At 44.2% G+C, this 26,228-nt stretch overlaps 1 protein-coding gene across 1 annotated transcript; it reads left to right on the plus strand.

Annotated features, from left to right (window-relative positions):
- The first annotated feature begins 11,249 nt into the window (after positions 1 to 11,249).
- Positions 11,250 to 25,873, plus strand: LOC311166544 (serum paraoxonase/arylesterase 2). The gene is made up of 9 exons (XM_084226578.1): positions 11,250 to 11,353; positions 14,806 to 14,876; positions 20,040 to 20,095; positions 20,626 to 20,791; positions 21,967 to 22,093; positions 22,919 to 23,119; positions 23,723 to 23,804; positions 24,319 to 24,447; positions 25,378 to 25,873. Exons 1-9 carry the CDS (start codon positions 11,280 to 11,282, stop codon positions 25,534 to 25,536), a joined length of 1,065 nt encoding a protein of 354 aa, XP_084082704.1. The 5' UTR covers positions 11,250 to 11,279; the 3' UTR covers positions 25,537 to 25,873.
- The last annotated feature ends 355 nt before the right edge of the window (positions 25,874 to 26,228 follow it).

Here is a 26,228-nt window from a genome sequence, read left to right on the forward strand (position 1 = left end):
CACATTCAGAAGCTCAGGGTTGGATTAGCTATTGATATTGGAGTGTTAGCTGTTAAATTTAGGGTATTTTACATTAAAGAATAGTCCTTCAAAAATTGCTACCAAGATTATTAGTATGTTGTCCTATAAAAAGTATGTACAAAATGCATTTGTTCTACAAAACCACTGAAAGAAATACCATAGATGCCAAGCCAGAATGCTGGAAGGTTCTCTTTGATTCAAAGGGCATGAGTTTTGTAAACACAAAGCATGTACACAGAGTTTAAAATCAAGTGGATAGTATTTCTAAGACATGAAGAAGACAAGTCTTGCCTCTCTGTGCTTAGTGGAAAATTCTCCTCATATTTTTTGCAGTTTGATGTCTCAGTATGTATGTAAAACAGTAGGACTTTGCAACCAAACTTAAATATGAATGTGAATCTTCGCCTCTTCTTTCCTGCTGATGCAGTGAGGCATGGACTATGGTTTCCATGAAGCCTTTGGAAAGCAGTTCTTTAAAGATAAGTATTCCTTCGGGGCAAAAAGATTCATTGGCCAGAGAAAGTACCTTACAGGCAGCTGCATCTTCCCTACCCGCTCTGATGTGAGTTTGCTGCTGCTTGGCCAGGGTCCCTGCTGGGGCTGAACCGTGGCAGCAGCTGGCTGAAGATGAGAGATTATCATCAGGCTCTTCCCAACAACTTTTGCCTTGCCTGTCAAATGAGACTTGTGTAGAGCTGAGATGGTGTTTATGAGATGGTTCCTATATATGAAATTATTTCCTTAATATTAAATATATATTGAATAAAGTGACAGGAGTTTTAGGACAGGCAAACAGCTAAGTGCGGAAGGATCTCCAGTTCTGAAACTGCTCTATAATGCCAATTTTCTTGGATCAAAATGCTGATATATGAAAATACAAACACTTCCAGCAGAAGCAGGACTGGTGTTCTTTAAACAGACACCAAAGGGCCAGCTCTTTGCTGGCCTGGGAATCTAACTATTCTTGCTCAGAAGGACTGAATCTGAAGCAATGCCAAAACAAAGCATATGGAAGAATCTGCTGAAAGGGTGAATGTGTGGAGAGGGAAGAGGAGGCATCACAAACCAAGCAGAGCATCAGAAACACGGCTGGAGGCCGCAGAGAGGCAGGGACAGTGCAGGTCTGATGTGGCTTCATAATCGGGGTTGTGCCAGGGTTTTTGATTAATGTTTCCAATCTCTGCTGTTGCCTGTGTTTCCCAACCATTGCTGATAAATCAGCCCCTCATACACAGTGCTGCTTGCTACATTTCCAAGCCATGTAAGCTGTTAATTGTGCTCGTTTGGGGTATTGACCTCTACCTTCCCCGAGCACAACAGATCCAGTTTGAAGATGCAGAAGCGACAACGTAGCTGTGTTAGTCTAAAGCAGGATATGCACATCACTGGTAGTGGACAGGATAAATCCTGCTCCAAGTGCAGGAATACCAGCTCTTGTTGACAGACATCCAAAATGAGCACGAGTGATGCAAGGCTGGCTTGGCTTTGATGCTGTTGTGTGGGATGCGGAGCAAAGGGGATGAGAAGTGAATTATCTCCATCAGTGTGGAGTAAATGGTGTATGAACAAACTCTTACATCATGGAATGGAGCTTAATTTGTTTATTCACCACCCCAAGACCATTAGTGTAAAAGCCAAGAAAATAAAAGAAAATGTTTCTCATTTAAACTTACAGTTGCCTTGATTTACACCAGTTGTTAAAGTGTTCCCTGAGGAAAGAAAATAAGCAATGTTACCATTTACCTCCTGAGCCTCTGAATGACTGAACCAGTAATATGGTAAAAACATCAGCATCTTATAGCTATTTATATTTTGATTTTCTGTGTACTGTGTTTCCAACATTATATAGAATATGTATTGTAAAATTATGTTCACTTTAATGAGTCTGAGTTAATTTACTAGATCTGTATAGAAAAATGTGCCTGCAGTATTAAAAGCATTTTATTTCCATTTAAAAATCTGTTGCCATAGTGACCAATCACAACTTTCTCAGTAGCTTTGTCTAGGCATTGGATGTAGGCTTTATTTTTGCTTCGTTTTAATTTTTTTCTCCAGCATTCTCTGGGCCAAGTCCTCATTTAACTCATTTTTTATTCTTTTTATAGTCTGTCCTTTTCCAACCATATTCTCAATTTAATCATTTCAACTAAGTTTAAAATAAAGATCACCACTTGGCTCTTCCTTTTAAATCATTATGTAAGAAGCAGGAAAATTCAGTGCTGTGCACTGTGGGCTTTCTTTGTCATCAACAGATTACCCAGACCTAACATAAGAAGTTCTGAAATATCAAAAGCCCCAGGTGTCTGACACCTTTTAGTATCAATATAGTCATGTCAAAGACCTGGTGAATTGCATCTAAAACTGAAAAGCACTTGGAGAAAACTCTTCAATTTTAAGATATTTCAAGAAGATTCTTTATAATTAAACCTTTAAAAAAATCAACCCACTTATCATTCTGTTGCAGCACAAATCTTGTCAAGAATGTACATCCTTCTGAGAAATGGTAACTTGGAGTGGTGCTTTTATTCCTGGTTGAAATATAAAACTTCTCCAAGAGAAGAACAGGCTAAAGAGCCTTCGCATTGCTGTATCCTCTCCACCTAAGGCTGGTGGAAGATTTTTTTTACATGGGAAGAGGCACAAGAACATTTCTGAAGCAAGGATAAGTGTAGAGAGGGGATGGAGTTACCCACTTTTGCCACCACCTTTCTCAAGATAAGACTTGTTTCCTCGGTAGGCACAGGAAAACAAATAAAACTATTCAAAGACAGACACAAGCCAGAGTGAGATAGTTTGGAGGATTATGTGACTCTTACAGCATGCCAGTGCTCAGCTCAGACAAGAAAACATTTTTCCTCTTGTGCCCAAACATCAATACCTACAGCATAAATATGTGAGTCTTGAGTTTGTCACATTGTCTCCTGCAAGAGTCTGTGGAAACACTTATAGGGTGCAATTTCTCTTGTCTGAAGATGGAAATCAAATCCAGATCAGACATACTCCAGAAACATTAAGTGTAAAGTAAAATAAATATAACCAGCGCTATAAATCAAATTGTAAAGTAAGTCAAATAAAAGAGGGCTACAAATAATCCTCTGTAGGAGAGTATTTTTAGCAATATAGATGTTTGTCAAAGGCAGTAATTTAATCAATATTTAGTTAGATAGGTGAGTTGATTTGTAGAACATGTTTAGTAATAATATGCATAAATAAAAGTTAATAACAAATAAGGTATGTGCCATGGTAATGTTAGAAACTGCTTTCAAATACTATGCAGAAATAGAACATTACTGTTTTCCTTTAATTAATTAAAATTTTTGCTTACTTAAAAGTGAAATCAAATTGTGATACAAAATCCGTTGTGCTGTGGAGCAAACTACTTTTTTTTTTCTCTTATTCCATCTAATTTCTCACGTCTGAGTCAATGGAAAGTGCACTGAAAGCTTTGATCATCGTACAGATATGGCTGATCCCTGGAGAAGAGTCCACAGAAGAAGTCAGAGAATTCCCTTTAGGAAAAAATCCAGCTTTTCCTTCTAAGGATATTCTGGTCTTACCTAAAGTGACTCACTAAAAGACAAATCTCCCCAAACCATTGTTATTTAGTTCTGATTTATTTTCTTGCAAGTGATGTGCATTGTTCACATGTTAAAAACTCTGAGAAAGTTGGTACTGCAAAAAGTGACTGTAAATACCCAAAGTGCTTGCAATCTGAAGGGCTTGCAGTGAGTCTCTGAGGAAACACTTAGAGGAAGATTTGTGTGGTGGTGGGCAGTTCTGTGATGGCTGTTTGATATCCAAAGCAGAGTGGTTCAAAGAGAGAAAGCTGCCCCAGGATGAAGAGCTCTAAATATTTGGTTTTTCCCCAGTTTGGCTATTGATGGCTGTGATCCCCAGGGCATGTGAGGGGTGGAAGGAAGGTTGTGGCTCCCAGTAATGAACTTCTTGCCCAAACCATTCCCTCCCAACACCCAAAGGCTGCTTGTGACCACCACCCTGGGAGACATCCACGGCACTGTGTTGGTAATCTAGTGGCATCTGCACCTAAAAGTGTCCAGTGTACTCCTAGGGGAAGGAAAAGAGTAGGAGTTGGAGACCAATCTCTGAGCCAGCTCCATAAAACACTTTAGGCATTTTAGGACTCAGAGGAAACCTAGACAGCACAAAACCTGGAGGAAGCTGCAAGCCAGAGGCAGTGGTGTGTGTCCAGCTGAGGATGTCAGGGTTAGTAGGTCTCCCTTTCTGTGCTCTCTGATGATGCTCAAGTTCCATGGCTTCCTCTGACCTGCTGTGCAGAGAAGCCCCTAGGCCAGCCTGGGGCCAGCAGACTCATCTGCCTATATTTTCTTTAGAGCTTTGCACAGCACTCAGTGTGTCAGGGAAGACACTTTACACAAGAGTTGAAGCCCCACCTGGGCTTTAAAGGAAAGTGCTGAAAGTTCCAACTATGCCCAATTTTATTGAATTGTATACTTGTGCCACTACCTTATAAGAAAACATGAATTCAACAAGTTTTGAAGCTGCTAATGGGAAAAAACCCAAACCCAACCACCAAAACCAGCCACCAAACCTAATCACCAAACCCATTTATATGGATTTTTATATGTAGAATTTTTAACAATCTATTGAGATAGATCACAAGAATGTTTTAGAGGTGGTACTGAAGTGCTCTACAGCTTTCTGACTACTGTATGTGGGCTTGCTGAAAGATGAAGGCACACAGCTTTATTTCTTGTTCATGGTGCTGGTATTTATAAGTCAAATTAATGTGGTCAAGAATAAAAACATGGTCAGCATTATGTGTACCTAAACACTTTGATCAGAAATGTTGAGCTTCTCACAAAGTTGCTAATCAAGGGTTTAAAATACAATCACTGCTGCTTTCTTATCACACAATAGAAATCAGCTGTTCCCTTTTAAATTTCAAAGTTCTGCTCATGTTAGAACAAAAGGTGGACCACAGAAAAAAATGTGTGTAGTGTCTCCTAAAACTGTAGTCAGCCAAATTCTAGTGGTTTTGGTACCACATACTCAAGCTGTCTACCTGCTGGAGGGCTGCTGGGGGCAGTCACCAGGGTACTCCAAAATACAATGTTTCTGGGTGTCAGGTGTGCAATACTCCATGCTATGTACTCTCTAGCTCCACTTTGCTTTCCTTGTGATGATATTAGGCAGAAAACACAAAGTCTACCTTATTCTAGAAGGTACCTCATAGCCTATTGAGATTCATGTACAACCTGCTCTCGAGCTGCATTAGGCTGAGAGTGAGATAGATGTCTACATCTGACAGTGCTCTGTAACATCCCGTGGGTGCCTTCTCTCCTGGCCACCCCTGTGACACCTCCTCCACAAAAGCAGAGGGAAGAAGGCGTGGGTGCAGGCTGTTGGTTTTGGATGCTACAAAGGCTCTGGTGCTACCAAGGCCACCTTCTTTGCTCTTTGGCACATGTTTACACAGAAGAGGCTATGATGTAGCAGCTCTCAAGGATTCCAGTACATGTTGGATTAGGTCCTCCAGTCTTTTTTACGTTATCTGTTCATAGTTTATGCTTAAAAGTTAAATAGCTCATGATTCCATTATATCTTTGTATGGTTATGTTGGACTGTATTTCACTTTCTGCCCCAAAACACAACTGTGCAACACATGTATGTGATATATGCACCAATGCTCACACCAGTGTACCGAAGGCTGCAAGAGTCTTTGGCAGTGGTTAATATTTGACAATGGATCAAATCTCAGCATTCAGGACATTGAGTTTTTGTTTATTTTATTTGCAAGTGCATGAAAGTAGTGCACACACAGTGGGTTCAGAGTCAGAGAAATCAAGTATTGCCTGAGAGTCCTGCTGTACAGAGGAGTGATAATCACAGGAACATGCTCTCCTTTACTTGTCTTTGAAGTCAGGAGCCTCCTTGCTTTTATGCACAGCTTTAATCTTTCAAAAGCCACACGGCCCTCTCCCTCAGCTGAATTATCAGCCACGGTGTTCAAGGAGCTTGCTGCCACGATAGCAGAATGTCACCTGCAAGACTGAAGGATTGTACTGCCAAGGCACACTACTGGCTCAGCATGCTTCTGGCTGAAAAAAAACCCCAGCATTATTTTCTTTATGCTTGTGGCAGGGCTAAACTGTGGCAGTGCAGTGAAAAACCACCAGCACTATCCTGCACACCCAGCACCCTGTCAGCACCAAAAGGCAGATTGCCTGAGAGGACCTCTCTGACTTTCCATCTAGCCTGGCACCTCTCCAGTTTAGCAATTCTGCCACCTATAAAATAATTAAAGCAGCTTGCTTTGCCACTGCTTCCAGATGCAGCAACAAAAACTGCTGCATAAAGGCCGTAAACAAGAGCTGGGCAAGGACATAGCCTTGCTTGAGGCTGTTTTTGACAGTGACATGTTCTGACATCTTGTCATCACTAAGAACCTTTTCATTACCTCACATCATCATGAAAGAACCAAAATATACTCAGAAACTTATTTGGATACCCAAATTTATGCAGATGCCTCTGGGCTGCTCATGGCTGGCGGAGCTGGAATCTTCCCCCAGCTCTGCAAAGGCCAGGTAGAGACTTTTGCTGGCTTTGAAGCAGGACAGGGCTAAAAGTCAGACTGTTTCTGCAAAAGCCTTTTCAACACCCTCACTCATAAATCTGCTGATGTCATTGTGACGGGCATTTTTCCCAGCAGCTGAGAAAATCAATATACCTTGGTGTCACTGGAGGAATGTTTTCACCTTTTTCATTGTAAAAGGTGCTATGCCCCTGTCTTCCTGAATGCCTTGAGGTACCAATCTCTTCCTTAGGTGATAGTAATGAGCTCCTGTTTTCTAGCTGGTTGGTGATGCTCTATCTCTGTGCACTGGTAGGGTGTGAGTAGGGACTTTGCCTTGCTCTGTGGCAATGGCCCAGATGCTGTAGGAATCTCTGCTCCAGTTTTTGAATGGGGAGCTGAGAAGTGGCTTTTAGCAGGGCTGAAGAATGCCAGGTTTAAGAACATGCTGAGATATTTGAGCAGGCTGTCTGCAATTTCCCTTTGAGCCTCTAACAGGGTTAAAGTGGTGTTAGACCACAGCATTTGTAGAGAATCTTGTCATTCCCACAATCTGCAGCTTTAGAAGTGTTTTTCCTCATCTTTCTGTTGGCAAACCACTGGCTTCTCTTGAGATTTCTGCCTAGTTTTGTGGAAACAGCTTTCTTGCCTGCCAGTTTTTATTTTTACTTGAAGCTAGTTCAGCACCTGCATGTCAGCAGCAATCTGATGGATGTGGCCTTTACATTAACCCAGTTTTAAGATCTGAATTCAGCAAAACCAGTGAGTTCAGTTTAAGACCTCACTAGACTCTCTGAACCTTTCCACATTGTGTTGACATCTTCTGCTTGTTTCTGCAGTTAAACTACAGCAACATCTTCTCTATCTTCACACCCACGAGCCCTTTTCTGAATTTCATTCAGTATTTGTAGAGCAGCTGGGGGTCACTGAGCACTGCCTGACTCCTCAAGAGCTGTCAATCAGATCTGCCCTCAATGCCCTCCATGAACTGAAGGATCCACTTAATTTTATCACACTGCACTGCAGGAATTTGTATTTAGTCAGATTATCGCCCCAAAAGTGCTCTAGAATCATATTCTGACCTTTAATCTTTAGTGTAAATTCATTGTAAATACTTTGGCAATGCAGGTATCAGTGGATATCAGATCAGACTTCAGATTAACATCATCATAGGACAGAGTAAAATCTGGATAAAAAGAGAGTTTTGGCTTTTTAAAAGTTTGCTTGGTAAAACATATTGGGTTTCATTAATGACTCAAGAATGATGCATTTTGAAAGTTGTGACATCCAAATCCATGTTTACATAGCTTCTGTATCTTACCTGTTAAAGAAGATGACGATATGAGATGAGAAGCACATGTAAAGAGCTTATTTTTTACAAGTGAAAGACTTTAGACTTCCAAAATTTTTAGTAGAAAAAATTCTTTTTACCTTCAGTAATTTAAAAGCTGCCTTTTATTTTCTCAGTAAGCAGTCTCATTTCCATCAGCTGGGGGAGACAGGGAGAGAGGAAGCCCAGGCATCTACAGCCTCCTACTTGTCCTACTTCATGCATGCTTTCCCAGATGGAATAAATCCACCCTTGAACTTGTTTACTGAGGATTTCTTCTCTTTCATTGACTGTACAGGAGTCTAAATGACTAAATTAGCAGAAGACTTTTCTTGTCTCCCTGCTCTGCTCACTTCCTCCACTACCAGGCTTGGTACATATCCCTCTCCAGCTGATTACGTGCACACAACTCATTCCTGCTTTAGTCATGATGCTGTGTGGCAGGAGGTCACCCCCAGCTCTCTCCTGAGTGCCCCAAAGCCAAGACCACAGGGAGGTTTGCAACAGACTGAAAAGCAATCAGGAGCTTTCCGGCACTGCTGCAGCCCCTTGGCCAGCTGGGGCGTGCTGGTGAGGGAGAGCCAGAGCAGATGTGACAGTGCCAGTGGGCAGACCCCAGGCTGGCTGGCATGTGCTGGGGAGGTAGGCTGCTGAGAAGCCCAGAGCCTTCCTTCAGTCAAGGGTGACTGGATAAGCAGAGACTTCAAGGGAGATTCATTCCATCTACCTTCAGGATCTACAGAGCAGATTTCTGCACTTGAATTAGTCGCAGCAGGCTCCTTCCCAATGAAGGCAGAGGAATGCCCACTTCCTAGGAAAGATTTCTTGAGCTATTTTAGGCACCTTTTATGTGAATTGCTACCTCAAAGTAACTGTTTTCCTGCTGTGACCACAAAGGGTGTCTAGGTGGCTTGACATCATCAAGAGGTATGGTAAAAGCACAACTCACTTCAAAGAAATGGCAGGAAAGTACTTGAATGATAACTCTATTAGGGGTTACTAAAAAGTAAAGCTCATCATACTGAGCTAAAAATAATTAGGAGCCAGGAAAGAAACTTGGGGGATTTATCCAGCTTGCCCCCCATTTCCTTACTCTTCCTAAGCCCAGGCTTACTGCGTTTGTTAGCTGTTGAGCTGAACCCTTGATCTGACACAGGATGGCTGCTCTTGCAATCTTGTGGCCAGCTCTGATGTTTCCATCTCCCCTGCAGACACTGACATTTGATCAGATGAATTGCACAGATCTTGTCTCAAAATCGAGTTTGGACAGCAAGAAGTATGTGCTTTTGCAAATTAAACTGCAGTGTAAATAAATGAATGAAAAATACTATGCTAGGAAAGTGGTCTTGGTGTGAAACCTGAGATAAGAAACCAGCAGAATCTGGTTTTTTTGATCATGGGTGAATCTACATGACAGCAGGTCTGTTTGTGACAGGCAGGATATGCCTGATGTCCAAGGTCTTTGCCCAGTTAGAAGGGCTCACTTGAAGAGCTTGAAAATAGGTTTGAAGGGGGAAGGGGATAAAACCAGTCTAGATAGAGACAAGCCTGGAGGCAGTACATCAGTGTGTGATGGATGGTGTGCTAACATGCTCCTTTAGGGTGCTGCCTCAGAGGCAGGGGGTGGAGATGGATGGAGATCCACACAGCAGCAAGGTGTCATTCAGGTGTTAGAAATCACACAAGTGTATGAAAATGGTCATGCAAAACTCAGGGCTTCTACCCCCAAGGCAGTGGGAACAACAGCCCAAATGAAGTGCATCTGTGCCAGTGCATGCAGAATGGGCAATAGACAGGAGGAACAGGAATTGATTATGCAGCAGGAAAATTATGATACCGATGCCATCATGGGAACAAGGTGGGGAGGCTTGCACAACTGGGGTATTGCAATGCAGCCCTGTCAGCCTGACTTCAGTGCCAGGGAAGATCATGGAGCAGATCATCTTGAGCAGGACAAGCAGGGGATCAGGCCAAGCCAGCATGGGCTTGTGAAAGGCAGATCCTGCTTGACCAACCTGTCTCCTCCTGTGACAGGGTGACCTGCCCAGTGGATGCGGGAAAGGCTGTGGATGTGTCTACCAAGACTTTACAAATCCTTTGATATAATTTCACACAAAATTATCCTGGAAAAAATGCTTATGGTTTGGATGGGTGCACTGTCCACTTGGTGAAAAAGCTGTCTGGATGGCTGGACCCAGAGAGTGGTGGTGCATGGGGTTAAATCCAGCTGGTGGCCTGCCATGAGCGGTGTTCCTCGGGGCTCAGTATTTGTGCTAGTCCTGTTTAATATATTTATCTGGATGTGCAGATCTGGCACACCCTCAGTAAGTTTGAGGCAACACCAAGCTGTGTGGGAGTGTTGATCTGCTGGAGGGTAGGAGGGCTCTGCGGCAGTATCTGAACAGCCTGGATCCACGGGTTGAGGCCAATGGTATGGGGTTCAACAAGGGCCAAGTGCCAGATCCTCCACTTGGGTCACAACAACCCCATGCATTTCTCCCCCAAAAAAACCTCATCTATCTATAATTTCAAAGTAATCAAGGACCAGAAAAGGGAAAAGGAGTATTCCATAACTGAGGGGAAAAGGTATTTTAGAGTTCCTTCTCTTCCCGGACACACTCTGCTTGAAGTACTACTATGTGTGGAGCATCTGCTTGGCCTCGAGGGCAAGAGAAAGAAGAGCAGAAAAGCCCTTTTAAGTGATTGCTCAGACGTTCAGAAAAGTGCAAAGGAATGTGTGCAGGTGAGGACATTCACTGTGCAGGGAAGGGAAAGATTGCTGAGGGAGGTCCTTAGCCTGCCAAGTGTGTTCCTTCAAAAAGCAGAAAACACAGGGAGGCCAACACTGAAGATGGTGCAAAAGCAGATTGCTGAATGGAGGAACCCTGGAGCCCTGAGGTGGGTTCTGCTGCCCTCCTCCCGTGCAGGGGAGAAAGACATTGGTGGGAGGGTGGCGGTGAAAGAAACATAATTTGTGGGGGGAACTCTGGTGTGAGTGTACACATATTAGCGTGTACATCCCAGCAGAGGGATGTACACGGAGTATCGAGCATGCCGCATCACGCAGTCGTCTTGGTCTGACACACTGATATTTACACAACGCACACATTTTTTATAACGGAGCTGGAAGCTGATCCACCTGCCTTTCCCAGGGAAGCCGTAGCACGGAGCCTGCGAGAGCCGCTGCCCAGCCCCGTGCCGGGTCCGGCGGGCGGGCAGCGCCGCGGAGCGGGAGCGGGAGCGGGAGCGGGAGCGGGAGCGGGAGCGGGAGCGGGCACGGCCGGGCGGGGCGGGGACGAGGAGGCAGCGCCGGGTCCCGGGGGCGGGACGGGACGGGACGGGACAGGACGGGACGCGGCGGAGCCGGGAGCGGGCATGGGGAAGCTGCTGGCGGTGGCTCTCGTCGGGATAGCGGCAGCCTTGGCGGCGGAGCGGCTGCTGGCCTTCCGGTGGGTGAGCGGGTTCCGGAGCCGCGGGTCCCGGTGCCGGCGGGGCGGGACGGGGCTGAGCCCCCCCGGTGCGGGGCTGAGCCGGGCGGGGGCGGCGGGCGCTTCCCTCCACCCTCCGAGCGGGAGGACTGGCAGCTCCCGGACTCGGGTACGGCGTAGCGAACACCTGCCCTCGCAGCAGCGCAGGGGCAGCCGGAGGGGAAGGGTTCTTCATCACCATCATTGCCGTCAGTACTACCAAGGGAGCCGCTTTTCCCAGAGAAGATATAGGCACTGTGATGCCCTTTTCATCCGATTTCGGCATTAACTAACTGCGGGACCGTTTATGCAGCAGAAATGCCCTTTGCACTGAGTGGACGTAAAATCCTCCCCAGGATGATGGGAGCAAGGGGGACAAGTGAAGAAGGAGCCCAGGGGCAGGGGGTAGTACCTGTGTTTTTATAGAGCCTGCAGCTAACAGGGATGTGCCAAAATGCTGTCTGTAAATTTACTTCATCTCCTGCCGACTGGCCAAAGAGTCACTCCAAATAGTTTGCCAGAAACTTGGGTTATGCTCTACCAAAGCTGGCCTCTGGATAACAGTAGCCCCTATGTACATGAGGGTTCCTGTGATGGAGCCCAGACTTTGGTGATCCTGAGCTGGGAGCTGAAATACCCAGTCATGTCATGCTCCATATCACACACCTCATGCCATGGGGTATGAATGTGAACACTGGTGTTACAGCAGCTTCTGTCCTGAAAGCTCCCAAATGCGTCACTGGTCCTTTCAGGTCACAAAAGTGATGCTGGATTATTGTATTGGAAGGTGACAAATTTGCTTACGTTCACAAGGACCCCTAATGCCTGATTTTGAAGCAATGGCATCCAGCTAATTAACTTTAGGTAGATAGTAATTGTATCTAATTACAGAAAGAGAACTTTACTGCCTGTACCCTGGTGCCTGGCATGGATGATGTCTGCATTAAACCCACCACAAGTGTTATTGCTGATAGCCACGGTGGTAACGGGGCCCTCCTGTCCTGGAGCTGCATCAAGTGGGACAGCAGAACTGGAAGATACTCCCAGGCTTTAGCAGGGAGAGCCATTTCAAAGTGCAGTGAAGAGCAGAGGACTCCACCTCTCCTCAAAACTGAATAAACAAATGAAATATTAGGAACCTGGTAAAGGAGAATCTCTGTGAAGAAGCAGCATCCCCCTGTCTCTGTAGCTCTCTGTGGGTTTTTCGTGTGTGCTGTGTTTTCTGCAAACTGCAATGTACCAGCAGTCTTAAGACAGTTGCCAAGTTTGGAAACACACAACTTCAGATCACAAAGTACTCTAAAAGTAATTTAACACAGTCTTGAGAGGAGAAACTGTGGGTGGTGTTAGCTCTTGCCAAAGGTCTTTTTTATTCATCCCCTACCCAGAGGGCAAGAATCCAGCAAAGACTTTCTGTAGTTCCTTCTGAATTTGTTAAAAAACCCCAGAATCAAATCCCAAGCGTTTCATGATTGGTTAGTCTAGAGATGAAGAAAACTAAAAGAGAGAGAGGTCTTTGAATATGGAATGGGCTCCTTCTGAAGGAAAGGGAAGGCTTGTGGTCTGTGTCCCATGAAGTAGGGCAGCAGGTGGAGGACTCAAAACTGGAAAGAGAAACTGTGAGGGGAAAAGTGCCATGCACTGGACTTGCAGCAAGTGGCAAAAACTCTTGCTTTCTTTGAAGTTGTACCCAGCACATACTGCAGGTCTGCCATGTTCCAGGCTGTTCTTAGTATGGCCAGTTAGTAATCTTGGCCATCTGGCTGCGTGGCTGAGGCTGTCCGAGCTAGATAAACTGACACATTTTGGAAAAGCCCCTATATATGCTGCAGGCTTGTGACTGGTGTCCTTTTGAATTACTCTCATTCCAGCCCATGAAGTGTTTCCCTGGGAATGCTGTCGGGATATCATCATCCCTGGCTGGCTGCTGGCTGAGTTCCTGCTGTGCTTTTGGCTGGGGGTGGCTTGCAGCCTGCCTGGGAAAAGCTGGTGAAAATAGGGAAGGGAAAAACCCTAAGCAGGCAACTTCAGGCAGGGAAAAACCCTAAGTGCAACTTCAGGCAGGATTCCCCTGAGCCACCCTCGAGGTCTTGCTGGGTTTGGCTGTGCCAGGGTGCCGGTGGGTAGGGGGGCAGCGGGGGGACATCCCTCCTGTGCTGTTTGTGGGCTGGGAGCCAGCATTGTGATCTCTGTCAGTTCTTCTGTGCTGGGAGAGAGGGCTGGGGAGGGTTTAACTTGGCTCCTTTCCTTTGCAGTTGTCTGCACTTTTTACTGTTTTTCTTCTTTTCTTTTGGCCTTATATTAACAACCTGTGTCAGTGAGGCAGCATTGAAGCAATTTACAATTCATATTTAAGTGATTAAAAAAATGCAGGACTGACATACCAAGTAGTGCTCAACTGTATCACATATTTTTCATATCACTGACTGATACTGCTGTTTACTTTATGTTTATGCCTAAAACCATAACATAAACATGGCAAGGTTTTGCTATGGGATCTTTGTGTTAAGAATTTCCTGTGATTGCAGCAATAGCCTCGACATATGCATATGATATTCATGCAAAAGAGTTCCTACGTTAGGTTAAAAGCTTCCTTCAGGCCCGAAAAAAAAAAAAAAAAGAAGAAATATTCTAGCACACTAGAATACATAGAAATGCAACATATTTTCTTGTGTCACTGCAGACCAGCACTGTCAAACCTCCTGGTTGTTGTGAGGTGGTGTTCACGCAGATTTGCAAACAACTTGGAAGAGAGGAAACTGAGAAATACAAACTTGTGTCTGCCTGTCTGTGTCTGTTTGTCCAGTGAAGTATGAGCCAGAGGTGGAATTTCATGCACATTCATGAATGAAATAAGCCCTGATTAAGGGTAATGTTTGGGGTGGTTCCCAGGAGTGAAGAGGAGGGTAATTGCTGAAAACCATACTACCAACTACTGCTTGCTGTAAGGGAAAGAGCCTTGCAACTGCCTTGCAACAGTGCTATTGCTACCTTTGAATGTAGATAAAAAATGAAGAGAGTGCAACTGCTGGTGGCCTGGTCACCAAAAATAGGCAGTGGGCTGCAGTAGAAGACTGCCCTCTCCTCATGTGAAACATTGGTCCTAACTGCAGGGTGCTTCTATATTTAGGTGTCTGAAACCTGAAGAAAGTGTGGTTATGTTCTCATCTGAGCTGCAGTGGGTCATGAAAGCTTGTTGCTGAAGCTCATGAACAAAATGAAGTTTCTGAAGTTACTCAGGGTGGAAGAATCACTTAATCCTTGGTCATGGGTAACCATTGCAGTGATTTGGTGTTGGTTCTGGGGTTTGCTTATTCAGTATTTTACAGCTGATTTGTTGCTGCAATGTGGCAGACAATAAAACTGAAAACTAGGAAAGTTACCTGTTTTCAAACTGGCTGTGTGCTGTTTAACCCTGCTCTTTCCTCTTGCAGGAGCAGACTCAATGCTTCACGGGAAGTAGCCCCGGTGAGCCTCCCGAACTGCCGGCTCATTAAAGGGATCGGTACGTGCTCAAAATAACTGAGTGCATTGCTTTTGTCCAGCCTCTCTTGTAATGGCTTCTTAAAGCCAGCTTCCAAGCTTGATCCCAAAAACAAAGTGCTAATTTGACTTTGATTTGCTACTTGGACTTGGAGATAGGGAGAAACTGCAGGAAAAATAGTACTGGAAAACTAGCTGGGTATAAGTCGGTATTAAGTTTCTTTTCCTTTTCTTAAAATTGAGTACCTTGCAAACACTTCTCCTTTGCTAAGTCACTTAGAAAATGATTTGGCTTTTAGGTGAGGGTGTGCTGGCTCTTCAGGCAGGAGGGTGTCAGCTGGTTACACCTTGGAGATGGGAAATGCTGCAAGGGTGTGTGAAAAATGCCAATCACTTGTTTTTAAAATTTTAAAAGTTTCATAGTGATAAAATGGCTATAAAAATAGTAATACAATTAGGGTAATAATAATTTGGACAATTTGAATTAGGACAATATGAGACAATAGAAACAAAGAGCTACGGACGTCCGGGTACCTTTTTCTGGGCAACACAAGCCCGAAAAGGGACCCCTGTTAACAAAGGATTAACCCTTAAAAACAATAGCCTGTTGCATATTCATACACTTCATACATGATGCATAAATTCCATTAAAATACAGGATGCTGTCTGGTCATCCTCAGCTTCTTCCTCCTAATCCTAACGGCGTCATCCTGCCCGAGCGAGATGGGAAGAAGTTAATTTCTCCGGATAATAGAGCAAGAAATTCTCTTTCTCTGAAAGTCTGTGACTGCTATCTCGCTGCAAGTCCTTTATTTAGAAAAAAAGTATCCTACATAGCAGAGTTTCTATTTTAACATTTTGTTATAACCTAAAACATATTTAAACACTACTTAAAAGAATTTAAACACTACTAAAAAGAATTACTTTCTAACACAACACATATAATATTCATTTTAATATTTGAGAAGAGCCAGTCACAAAATACGCATTTTTCACAGGAGGAAGGCTTAGGAGAGGGCCATGGGCACACGGCGGAGCAGCAGCTGCCGAGTGCCAGCCCAGCTGCCCCTCCTCAGCGCCGCATTTTGGGATATTGGGAGCCGGCTGTGCCGCGGTGCCCGGGGCGGGCGGGAGCTCGGCGCGGTTGTGCAATGCAGCTGTGCGGTTCCAAAGAGCGAGGGGTCATGTTTGTCATCCTAGCCTGGTTTGCAGAGAGGTTTAACAGAGTGGCTGAAATGTTGACTTTGTACTTTGGTCCATGTGTTTAGCACACAGCAATATTTATTGGGGTTTTTTTCTCTCCACTTAGGATAACCAGTTTATACAATTGAGAGCTTTGAAATGGATTGGTTTTTTCTGTCTCCCTTTCTCACAAAAAAAAAAAACCTCAGTGCAGGCTTGATGGTTAAGGATTTTCTCCTCCTTAGTATTTTTGGAAATGGCTTCAATTACGTTGAAATTTGTCGGGGTTTTTCGTGTGTAAAGTTGTTGGATGAGCTTTTACAGCCTTGCCTTCGAGCTTGCTGAGTCAATGAGTTGATTTCATAAATCTTGTTTCTTCCTTGTGTCAGGACTCAAACATCTTTATAAAGTCAAATTGCTGCTATGAATGTGTATATGCAGAGTTCCTGTGCTTGGAAATACATACAGAAAAAATTGCATTGAAAAAATTTTCCAGGACTTCTAGATTAAGCTGTAATTTACTCATACAAGACTATGAATGATGCTTGTTTGGTGGGGATTAATATAAAATAATATCTGAGTAATTTTTTAGATATATCACTATTACAATCTTTATGAGACTTTTTTGCAACATGATTGTTCTGTTGAGGAAAGAAGGAAACCCAGAAAAGGCAAATAGAGTTGTGTTTCATTTCTGAACAGTATCTTGGTTTTTGTGCCTGACACTTACATGCAGATTAGGTTATTTCTGAGAACCTGTCTCTGCTTAGAGGCAGTGGATCCATTTGCAGAGCTTCATTTCTGCTTCTTGCTGGCTCCTCTCACGCTGCCCCTTCACACAGAGAACTGCACCTTGCCTTACCTTTGCTCTGCAGTTTGCTGCTCAGTAGAAAAACAAAAATGCCAAAAATTAGTTTAGCAGGCCCAGTGTGGCAGAAAGAGAAGTAACAAGGGATTGTGCAAACTGAAAAGTTGGCATGTTCACTCAAACGTGTTCTAAAACCCATTTGCTGTGACTGGGGGGCTTTTATCACTCAGGGTGACCGAGGATCCCTAAAGCTTCAATGCTGCCCAGTAGTACTGCTCAGACATGGGGTTCTGCTGTACTTGTGTGGGTGACTTTGTCTAAGGATGTCTTTGTACATGGACGTCTTGGTCTTCAGAGCCTTTTTCCTTTAAAATGCTAGGATAAAGCTGAATAAACATTCTGTCTTTATTTTAATGTTTAAATCAGTCCTTCTGAACTCTTAATGCAACAGAGGTCCCAGAGCTGAATCATTTGGATCTGAGCAAAATAATCTTAATCTATCCATTCTGTACATAGAAGAACAGACCTCTGGTACAGTCAATGAATGCATCTATAGTAAGTGAAGCAAACACAGAGTAAATGGAAGACTTCTCTAGTGGACCTTTTTCTTTCTGCACAGTTGCATCTTTTCTGTATCTTTCTAAAGCCTTTAATCTATTCTGCTTTTCAAATATTGTGCAATATAAGCACAGATGCAAACATTGAACAAACAAAAATTGCAGCTTGTCCTAAGCCTTGTTCTCAAATATGTAGGAAAGTCTGTATTTGTGGCATAAACACTAGCTTCTGAGTTTTATTGATGTTATCATGTTACTGTTTTATAATAAACTAACTATATCTCCTGTACTAATTCCTAAAGTTCAAGAAGCTGCTACAGAAGTTGCTAGAAATACTTGCATCTTGGAACAATTTGTGGGATATGGGCAAAACAGTGTCACACTTTTGGAAATCCAGATGGGTTTTTTGTTAGATACACCTGCAGAATACATCAAACTAAGATAAAATAAAGGACAACAAGAAGCCAACATTTCTAGAGCAGGCAGCAGTTCTTCACGCTATCTTTTAATTTCTCTTAAATGCCGCCTCTCTTCAGATAACGCCACGGGTGAGCTGGGCTCAGTGATAAAATTAAACAAGGTAGTGCATCCGAGTGATACCTGAGGAGTCAGCTCCTAACCCTCCTGGCCCAGAGGGGCGTGCAGAGTCCCTGAGCCTCCCTGCTTGTGCCCGCAGCCCTCCGGGCAGCGCTGGGTCAGCGGGGCTGCGCTGAGTCAGCATTCCCAGCTCTCCCGGCTTCCGCGCATTCCAGGACCTGGCCATGGAGCGCTCAAAATGTGCTGCGCTGGGCAGCTTCTCTTGGGTGCAGGGCTCTCAGCGTGCTCCTTCCACCGGAAACTTGTGGTTTTTAATTATCTGCTCCCAATTAGCCTGCTCATCTCTCTGCTTGGCAGCCTGGCCGATTCAGTAGCGATGAATGATTATATCTCTGTTTATTCACTCACCAGTGCGTGCTGCCAGTAAAAGCTGTCTGTCCAGCTCATGTCACCATGGCAATTGAGCTTCTCAGGATTTATTTATGCTATTAGCTTTGCAGCAATCCTGGCAAGTGGAGAATTATCACCAACCCCATTTTCTAAATTAACCCAGGCTCGGAGAGACTGGGGCAAGGGAAAGGAGTTTTTGGCTCAAACCACAGTGTAAGCTGAGCTGAGAAAAAAAAAAAAGAAGCCCAAATTCAAAACTTTAATTGGCAAATACAGGCTCTAAGTGTTTCTGGACACATCAGTTCAGATGTTGTGTCCTGCTTGAGTTAGTCAAAATTCAGAACCAAAACCCAGGGTGGGATAACAGCTGACTCCTCCCAAAATGCATCTTCAGACATTTTGCTCTTCAGAAGGCAGGGATACTCTAATCATTGCCATCAAGGGATGGAGCAGGAACTTGCTGAGGCTGAGGAGGAGCTGGCCCTGGCCAGAAGTGAGAAGTTGTGCCAGTGCATCTTCCCAGGGCTGAGCTGGGGAGGAACTTTCCTGGATGGGTGAATTTGGGGTTCTTGTTCCTCTCCACAGAGGCTGACAGTGATCAATCCCAGGATCAATTACAGCCCAGGCCAACCAGTGCTTGGATAAACAGGAGTTGCTTAAAAGCAAACAGCAAACCCAGCTCAAATTTGCAGGTGCTTCCTTGGGGAGAGGTGTTGAGGTGCAAGGGACTTTGTGACCCATGCAGGCTCACAGGTTGTTATGGCAAAGCAGGAGGGGGTGTGGAGACATGGGACAAGCTGGGTGGAAACACCTTGTGTTGATGGCTCTGATAAAGAAAACCTACCGAAGAATTTTCTTTAAGCAAGGGCTCCTGAGAGGTTTCCCTCATAATCTGGAAAGTGACTTGTGAGGAATGCTGGTTTTGCTGGCGATTTGGAGAAAAGAGGGGAGGCTTCTCAGGGGAGTGGTGGAATGTGGGATGGCAAACGGCCTTCAGCATTGGACTAAAAGCTCTTTGGAGAGTGCTTTATGAAAGCCTTAAATTGCTGAAGTGGTCTTACTAAAGAGTTTTTATTTTATCTTCCTTTCTTAAAAGGGAAAAATATTACAGGAGCTACAGGAACTGGCAATATTGATTACCTGTAGTTGAAAGTGAGGTCTAACTATGAAAACCCTTAGCTATTATAGTAGGTTCTCTGTCACTTGAGAGCCTAACTAAATATTTGGCAATCCATTTTTGTGAAGTGTCTGAGCTCAGTCAGGAGAATTAGCATGCACAATTCCCATGGCTGCTTTATGCAAGCCTGAGGTCTGAGTCACAGGTATGGTCCTGCCCTGGAAATCTCCATGCCCACAATAATTGCTTGCTGCAGAACTCATCCTCAGGAGCTGATGATTCATCCCACACCTGGTGATTCATCTCATAACATCTGGGGGCACCTGGAGCTGAGTAGGAGACTGCCTGGCCGCTGCAGGGGCACCCCTGGGCCCCCAAAAGAGCTGAACCCCAGAACTATTTCCTAACCCGATGCGCTGTCTTCTGCTACCACTTCTAATGCAGTGGCCAAACTTTTCCACCAAAGATCATCGTGTGTGTGGTCACACCAGAAAGGATCCTTCATGAGAGCTGGAATTGTACTTAAAAGGAGACTTTTTTCAATGGGACATGCTTAATTTCACCTGAAAACCCCTGTTTATCTCTGTTTTGCAGAAACCGGTTCCGAAGACATCGATATACTTCCCAATGGACTGGCTTTCATCAGCTCTGTAAGTTCCCATGCCACCTCCCTGTGCTGGGACTTGCCTGCTTCCTTTTTTGCAGAGGCCACAGGTGACAAGAGCAGGAGGGGCTCTTTTCTACAAGTCAGACTGGCTCCCAAAGGACAGCCCAGTCATGTGTTGGCTTAGCTGTCATGCTTCTGGACACAGAAGTGGTGTTGGTGGCTCTGACACAGGGGTCCTATCACACTGACTCCCCTGGCCGTGTAACCTTGGCTTTCTGTCATGCTCCTTCATCGAAATGTTGAAATGTCCATCCTCTGCCATGTTAAGAAGTGGTGTTAGTTCCCTGACTTTAAAAAAACCCACAAAATTTATGTATTGATTTTGCTGTTCCTGATTGATTTTTTGCCTTCAAGAGATAAGTTTTCAGCCTTTTCTTTGCAATTATTATGGCTGGCCATGGGACATCCTCAGGTGTGCTTGCAAGTCTGATCAAGGCCCTGGCTTTTTCACTCCTGTGATGCTCTTGTTTACCTTTCATCTGGGAACTATTTTCTCATGTTTGGATTCTACAGGGCTTGAAATATCCAGGATTAAAGAGCTTTGCTCCGGATAAGCCAGGTGAAATATTTTTGATGGATTTGAATGAAGACAATCCCAGAGCAGTGGAACTGAGAATCAGCCGAGGGTTTGATCTGGCATCGTTTAACCCTCACGGAATCAGCACCTACATAGACAGAGGTAAAGAGCTCGAGATGGTGGCAAATATCAGCCTAGAGAGCACAATCAGAAATCCCTTTGCAGCCTTGCCCTGCCCCCCCAATGGTGGTTCTTGCTGGGAGACAAAATGGTTTGGGGTTTTTTACCTTTTTTTTTGCTCTTCTCTAAATGTCAGTTGCTAAAGGAAACACACTTGCACATAATTTCAGTCTGTCTGAAACAGAAGGATGCCATGGATATTAAAAGGAAAAAAAAACATGGTAAAAGTTAGGGTCAAAAACCACAGAAAATTGATTTTACATTTATGTCTGTCTCACACTGGGTTCAAATATTTTGAGGAGATACATCCTTCAGTGACTAGTAGTGCCCAGAATTGAAACTTTTGTGGCAAAACAGTAAATTATCATCTCTCTGTAAATTACCAAAATCTCTGTTACTCCTTGGCCAAGCCAGGTTCTCTTCTCCAAGATATGTTCTCCTACATCAAGCTCTAACTACCAATAAAGTACCTTTTCCCCTGTCCTTTCATTGGGGGTTTTAGCAGGGCAAGTAGAATTCTGCAACTATAAAGAAAACAATTGCTGGTGTCCTTTCATTGGGGGTTTTAGCAGGGCAAGTAGAATTCTGCAACTATAAAGAAAACAATTGCTGCAGCTTGACCTGCATGCCCATACAGTCACCCTTTGAGGGAAGGTGTTGGAAAAATCAGTGGTGGCCAATGTAGGGTCCTACCAGTAGGGCTGGGCAGATGGGCTGCAGCTTTGCATGGAATGCAGGGGAAGGATGCTCCTGACACTCTCCCAGGGGATTTGGTAGACAAACCCAACAGCCCAAACTGCCTTGGCCACAAACCCTTCTTCCAGCTGAGTGGGGCTGTTTTACAGATTGCAAAACCCAGTGGCTTGGGTATAAGGATGAGGTGGTCATTTCTTTCTTCCTTGGAAGAAATAGAAAAATCTATTATTACCAAAGCAGTTCCCTGTAGAGCCAGCCTGGGAGAAAAGCAGCTGGAGGTCTGGATGCAGTTGCAGAGGCATCTTGCAGAATGTGGCTACTTGTCCCTCTGCCTCTGTAGAGCCTTGAGACAAATGCACCCAGCTCAGCACGTGCTCTGTGCTCCAGGCTGCCCCGGGGCTGGGGCGCTCAGCCGCACAGACTGCTGCGCAGAATTCAGCTCTTTCCATTTCTTTTTCCAGATGACACCGTGTACCTCTTCGTTGTGAACCATCCCCACCAGAAGAGCACAGTAGAATTGTTTAAATTTGTAGAAGATGACAATTCTCTTGTACACCTGAAAACCATTCGACATGACCTTCTGACAAGGTATTGGACTCAAATACACTCTTCCTCCAGATCACGCTGCATTGCTGAATTCCAATGTGGATGACTTTTGGGTTTAGGCTATTGTTAATATATTTCCTCTTTAACCAGCATGCCTGTTTCTCTTACTGATCACTTCTTATCTGTGTAATCAAAAGCAGTGTTTCTTCAATCTCTTCTCTAAAGTAGATTTTTAATAGCTCTATCACTAAATTAGTCTTAAGCGCTGTGGTGATTGATGCCAGTGAATTAGCTTGACATCCATTTCTCCTTTGTTCATGTGACCCACACTCAGGTCATTGCAGATATGATTCCCAGACATTTTATTGTCTGGATTTCCTACACTGTAAAAATGAACATACACTCAGCTTTTTCTGTTTTTCTTATTTTTAATACAAAATTTTTTTGGTCTGTCCTACTGCAATATGATTGTAAAATAAACAGCCAGATTGATAAAGTTGTCATAACACCTACCTGTTCTCTGATTTATACTTGAATGTAATGAAAAAGAAAATAATACTAAAAATACTACTACTAAGAAAAAAAAAAATTTCCATGTACTTATAGACAGGTGGCCAGATCTCTAGCTGACGCCCTATGGCCCTATTCAGGTCTCAGCACTGCACTTTCCTGGATCATAGAAAATAGAAGTAAAAAGGATCTAAATAATTTGGTGACTACTTGAATTACATCTATAATTGCAGTCTCTTTATGGGTATTGATGACCATGTCCTGACTGTATTCTGGGCAGTCCTAAAATTCTACTTCGCACCTCTAATTAATTAATTTTTTTTTTTATTTTCTCTATTCTCTTTATTTCTTTTTTAGTGTGAATGATGTAGTAGCCATGGGACCAGACAGCTTCTATGCTACCAATGACCACTACTTCTCTGACTTCCTCTTGCTGTTCTTAGAAATGTTCTTGGGTTTAACCTGGTCAAATGTTGTTTACTACAGTCCAAAAGAAGTTAAAGAAGTAGCATCTGGGTTTTATTCAGCCAATGGAATTAACATTTCACCTGATAGAAAGTAAGTTTTTCCTTATGTTAGATTTTGTTTGATCACACAGAAGTATCTGGAGGTCTTAATTTGTACACCTGGTACCTCTGTGGTCAGGTGTCTGAACTGGTTCATGTAAGGCAAGGTGCTGCCTGTGCAGCACAAGTGGTGCAGAGTGTTTGTGGCACAGAAGTTTGTGCCTTGGTGTTTAGCAGCAATGTTTGCTGCATTGCCTTTATAGGCAATAAGGTCAACAGCTGCTGTATTTTAACCAGCTGGTACAGGAGTTTGTGTGTCTTGCTTGCAAGGATGAATGGGGCAGGGTTTCTGCAAGCAGGGAGTGCTCTACAGCCCTACACCTGTGTGACTGAATCAACCAGTCCTGTGGTGTGGACAGGTGACTGAAAAAAAATAAATTGTAATTGTGATTTTCTGGCTCCAAGGCTTATTCCAGTGTCATAATGGAAAAACTGGCACAGTGTGAAGCTACACTGGCACCTCAGCAGGTTGGCTTCAGTGCCCTGTGGCCGGCTTGCAATGTCTGTTTGTGTGTGGGCATGCACAGGAGGAACGGTCTGGTTTTGGTGTCTGTCTACTCATATATATTAAGAGGTGCTTTTCTTTCTTTTGAAGGTACATCTATATTGCAGATGTATTGGATCACAACGTCCATGTCATGGAAAAACATGCTAACTGGAGTTTAACCCATGTGAAGGTAAGGTGCTGCTGTCCTGTAAAATGAAGCAGATGTGGATTTTGGAACGAATAGTTTTGATGAATGCTTGAGATTTCAGCATGATCATCTGTAAAGTTCTGGTCTGGGTGGCTCCTACTGTGGGTTTGCAGAGGTGTCTGCACACCCTGTTACAGAGCTTCAGGTCTCCCACCCTCCCACCAACAACAGGGAGGAATCCTTGGGTGTGCTGTGGAGCTGTAGTGGAAGTGTGCCTCAGGCAGTGTGGGTCAGAGCCCTGAAAGCATCCACAGAGGTGTAGGTGTGAATGAGCTGGTGGGGGAAGCTCAGAGTAGCAAGCAGGCTTCTCATAGCACAGGGGTGGGGATGATGCATACCGGGGGAAAAGACAAACAGAAGTGGGGGGGGAAGTATTTCTTAAGAAAAAAGCACTCTAAGTTATGTCAAATTAGACAAGTCTGTTGGTTATGTTGTAGTTTACTTCCAGGATCTCTGATATATTTTTTTGTTTGTTTGTTTTTTCTGTGTTGGCTAGACGCTGCAGCTGGACACGCTGGTCGATAACTTGTCTATTGACCCTCACACTGGAGACATCTGGGCAGGATGTCATCCCAATGGGATGAAGCTGTTTTTCTATGATCCTGAAAATCTTCCTGCATCTGAGGTGCCTTTTGGGAGACATCACTGGTCTCTTGGCTATGTCTGTGCCAGAAAGTTGATTTGTTCAAATTATGCTGGTATAACTTAACTGCATTTCATAAAAAGTGCCTGGCACAAAGTGCCTTTGTTAAAGCAAAGACCAAGCTGGCTTCTGCTCTCAAGTGAGAGCCTGAGCAGCATATACTCACTAACAAACACCTATTCAGATCCTTGGGCAACGACTAAATAATTTCCAACCAGTAGCTCAGTCACTCTAGACTCCTCAGGCTGCTTTCTGTGCAGCTGTGGACATGCACACAGATTCTGATGCGCTGCATTAATTACTGAGCCAGCACCTCTTTGCCAAACTGAACATAATTGACTGAGTGCAAAGTGTGACCAGAAACGTTTCCCCAGGAATGATTAATTTGTGCAAGTGTGGTTCATCTGTAGATAACACTGTAATTCCTCTTTCTATGAAATCAGTGAGGTGCTGGCATTGGGGTGATGGCGGCTACGAGTGCAGCTGGCTGCTGTCCATTGGATTTCAGCTTTGTCTGAAGCTCCCTGTAAGACACTTCTCAAAACTACCATGTTCAATAGCAACAGATTTCTGATACTAGGCAGTTGTTTACTCTGTCTGGGAAAAATGTGAAAATAAGAAGATATTAACTAACTCTTAGTCTGGAAAAAAACCGTGCACATTCCTAGTGGTGGGGATGACTGCCTGACTTCCTTACAGATGTTGCACAACAACTTAAAAAAAAAATTAAAAATCAGTGTTCATGGACCGTGCTTCACTAAAGGCCCTCTCAGAGAAATTCCGTGGTTGCAATTATCAGCAGCTGGTCATCCTAACTAATTTGTTTAAGTTAACATGCTGATGTTCCCCCTCTCCTTGGAGCACTTTCACCTGTGACCATTTCAACAGCTGTATCCTCCCCCGCTCTGGCAGGTGCTGCGCATCCAGAACATCCTCTCGGAGGAGCCTGTGGTGACTCGCGTCTACTCTGACAATGGCTCTGTGCTGCAGGGGAGCTCAGTGGCATCCATCCACCAGGGAAAGCTGCTCATTGGCACAGTCTTCCACAGAGCTCTCTACTGTGATCTATAGCTCGTCACGGGCAAGACCTGCTCCTGTGGAAAGGATTCAATTCCTTGGGAACTCACTTAGTTTCCGCTAGATCTGCTAACGACAAGACTGTTCCAATAAAGGTTAACTACAGTAATGGAAATGTATTTTAGCCTTCCTCTCCAAAGTGAGACTTCTACACAATAGTAAAGGACATGGAATTGAAGGTGAGAAATTAGTTTATCTGTGTAATGGGGAGGACCCCATGTTGTTAACACAGGGTAACCTTGAAGCTCAGTTTGAGATTGTAACTGACTGAACTGTCAGACGCCGAACTATGTGCTGGCTGGATTTCTGGTTTGTTGTTTGGTTGCTTTTTCCCCCCATCAGAAAACTGATTTTGTAAATGAGAATTGCTGACTACCAGTGTGGTGTGCATTCTTGTCACTGACCCCTGGGCCTTCCCAGGGACTGTGCTAGGGGTTTTGCCTCCAAGCCTTCCTGTTGGCTTTCTCTAATGCTTCCAAAATAACTGGAAGGAGAATAAATGTCATTTCAGTCTCATTCATTTCCCCTTCCTCCCCTTAAAGCCATTTCCCAATGTTACTTCAGTTTCATAGATTTGTTTTAATCCAATGAGAAAAGAGTAGGGCATCACTTTGGAGAGGTTTCTGACTGGGTCTTTCAAAGGGAGTTTAGAAAAGCTTTTTTTTCTCTTAAAGAGTGGGTAACAT

The sequence above is a fragment of the Fringilla coelebs genome (genome assembly GCF_963513975.1).
Source record: "Fringilla coelebs genome assembly, chromosome: 1".
NCBI lineage: Eukaryota > Metazoa > Chordata > Aves > Passeriformes > Fringillidae > Fringilla > Fringilla coelebs.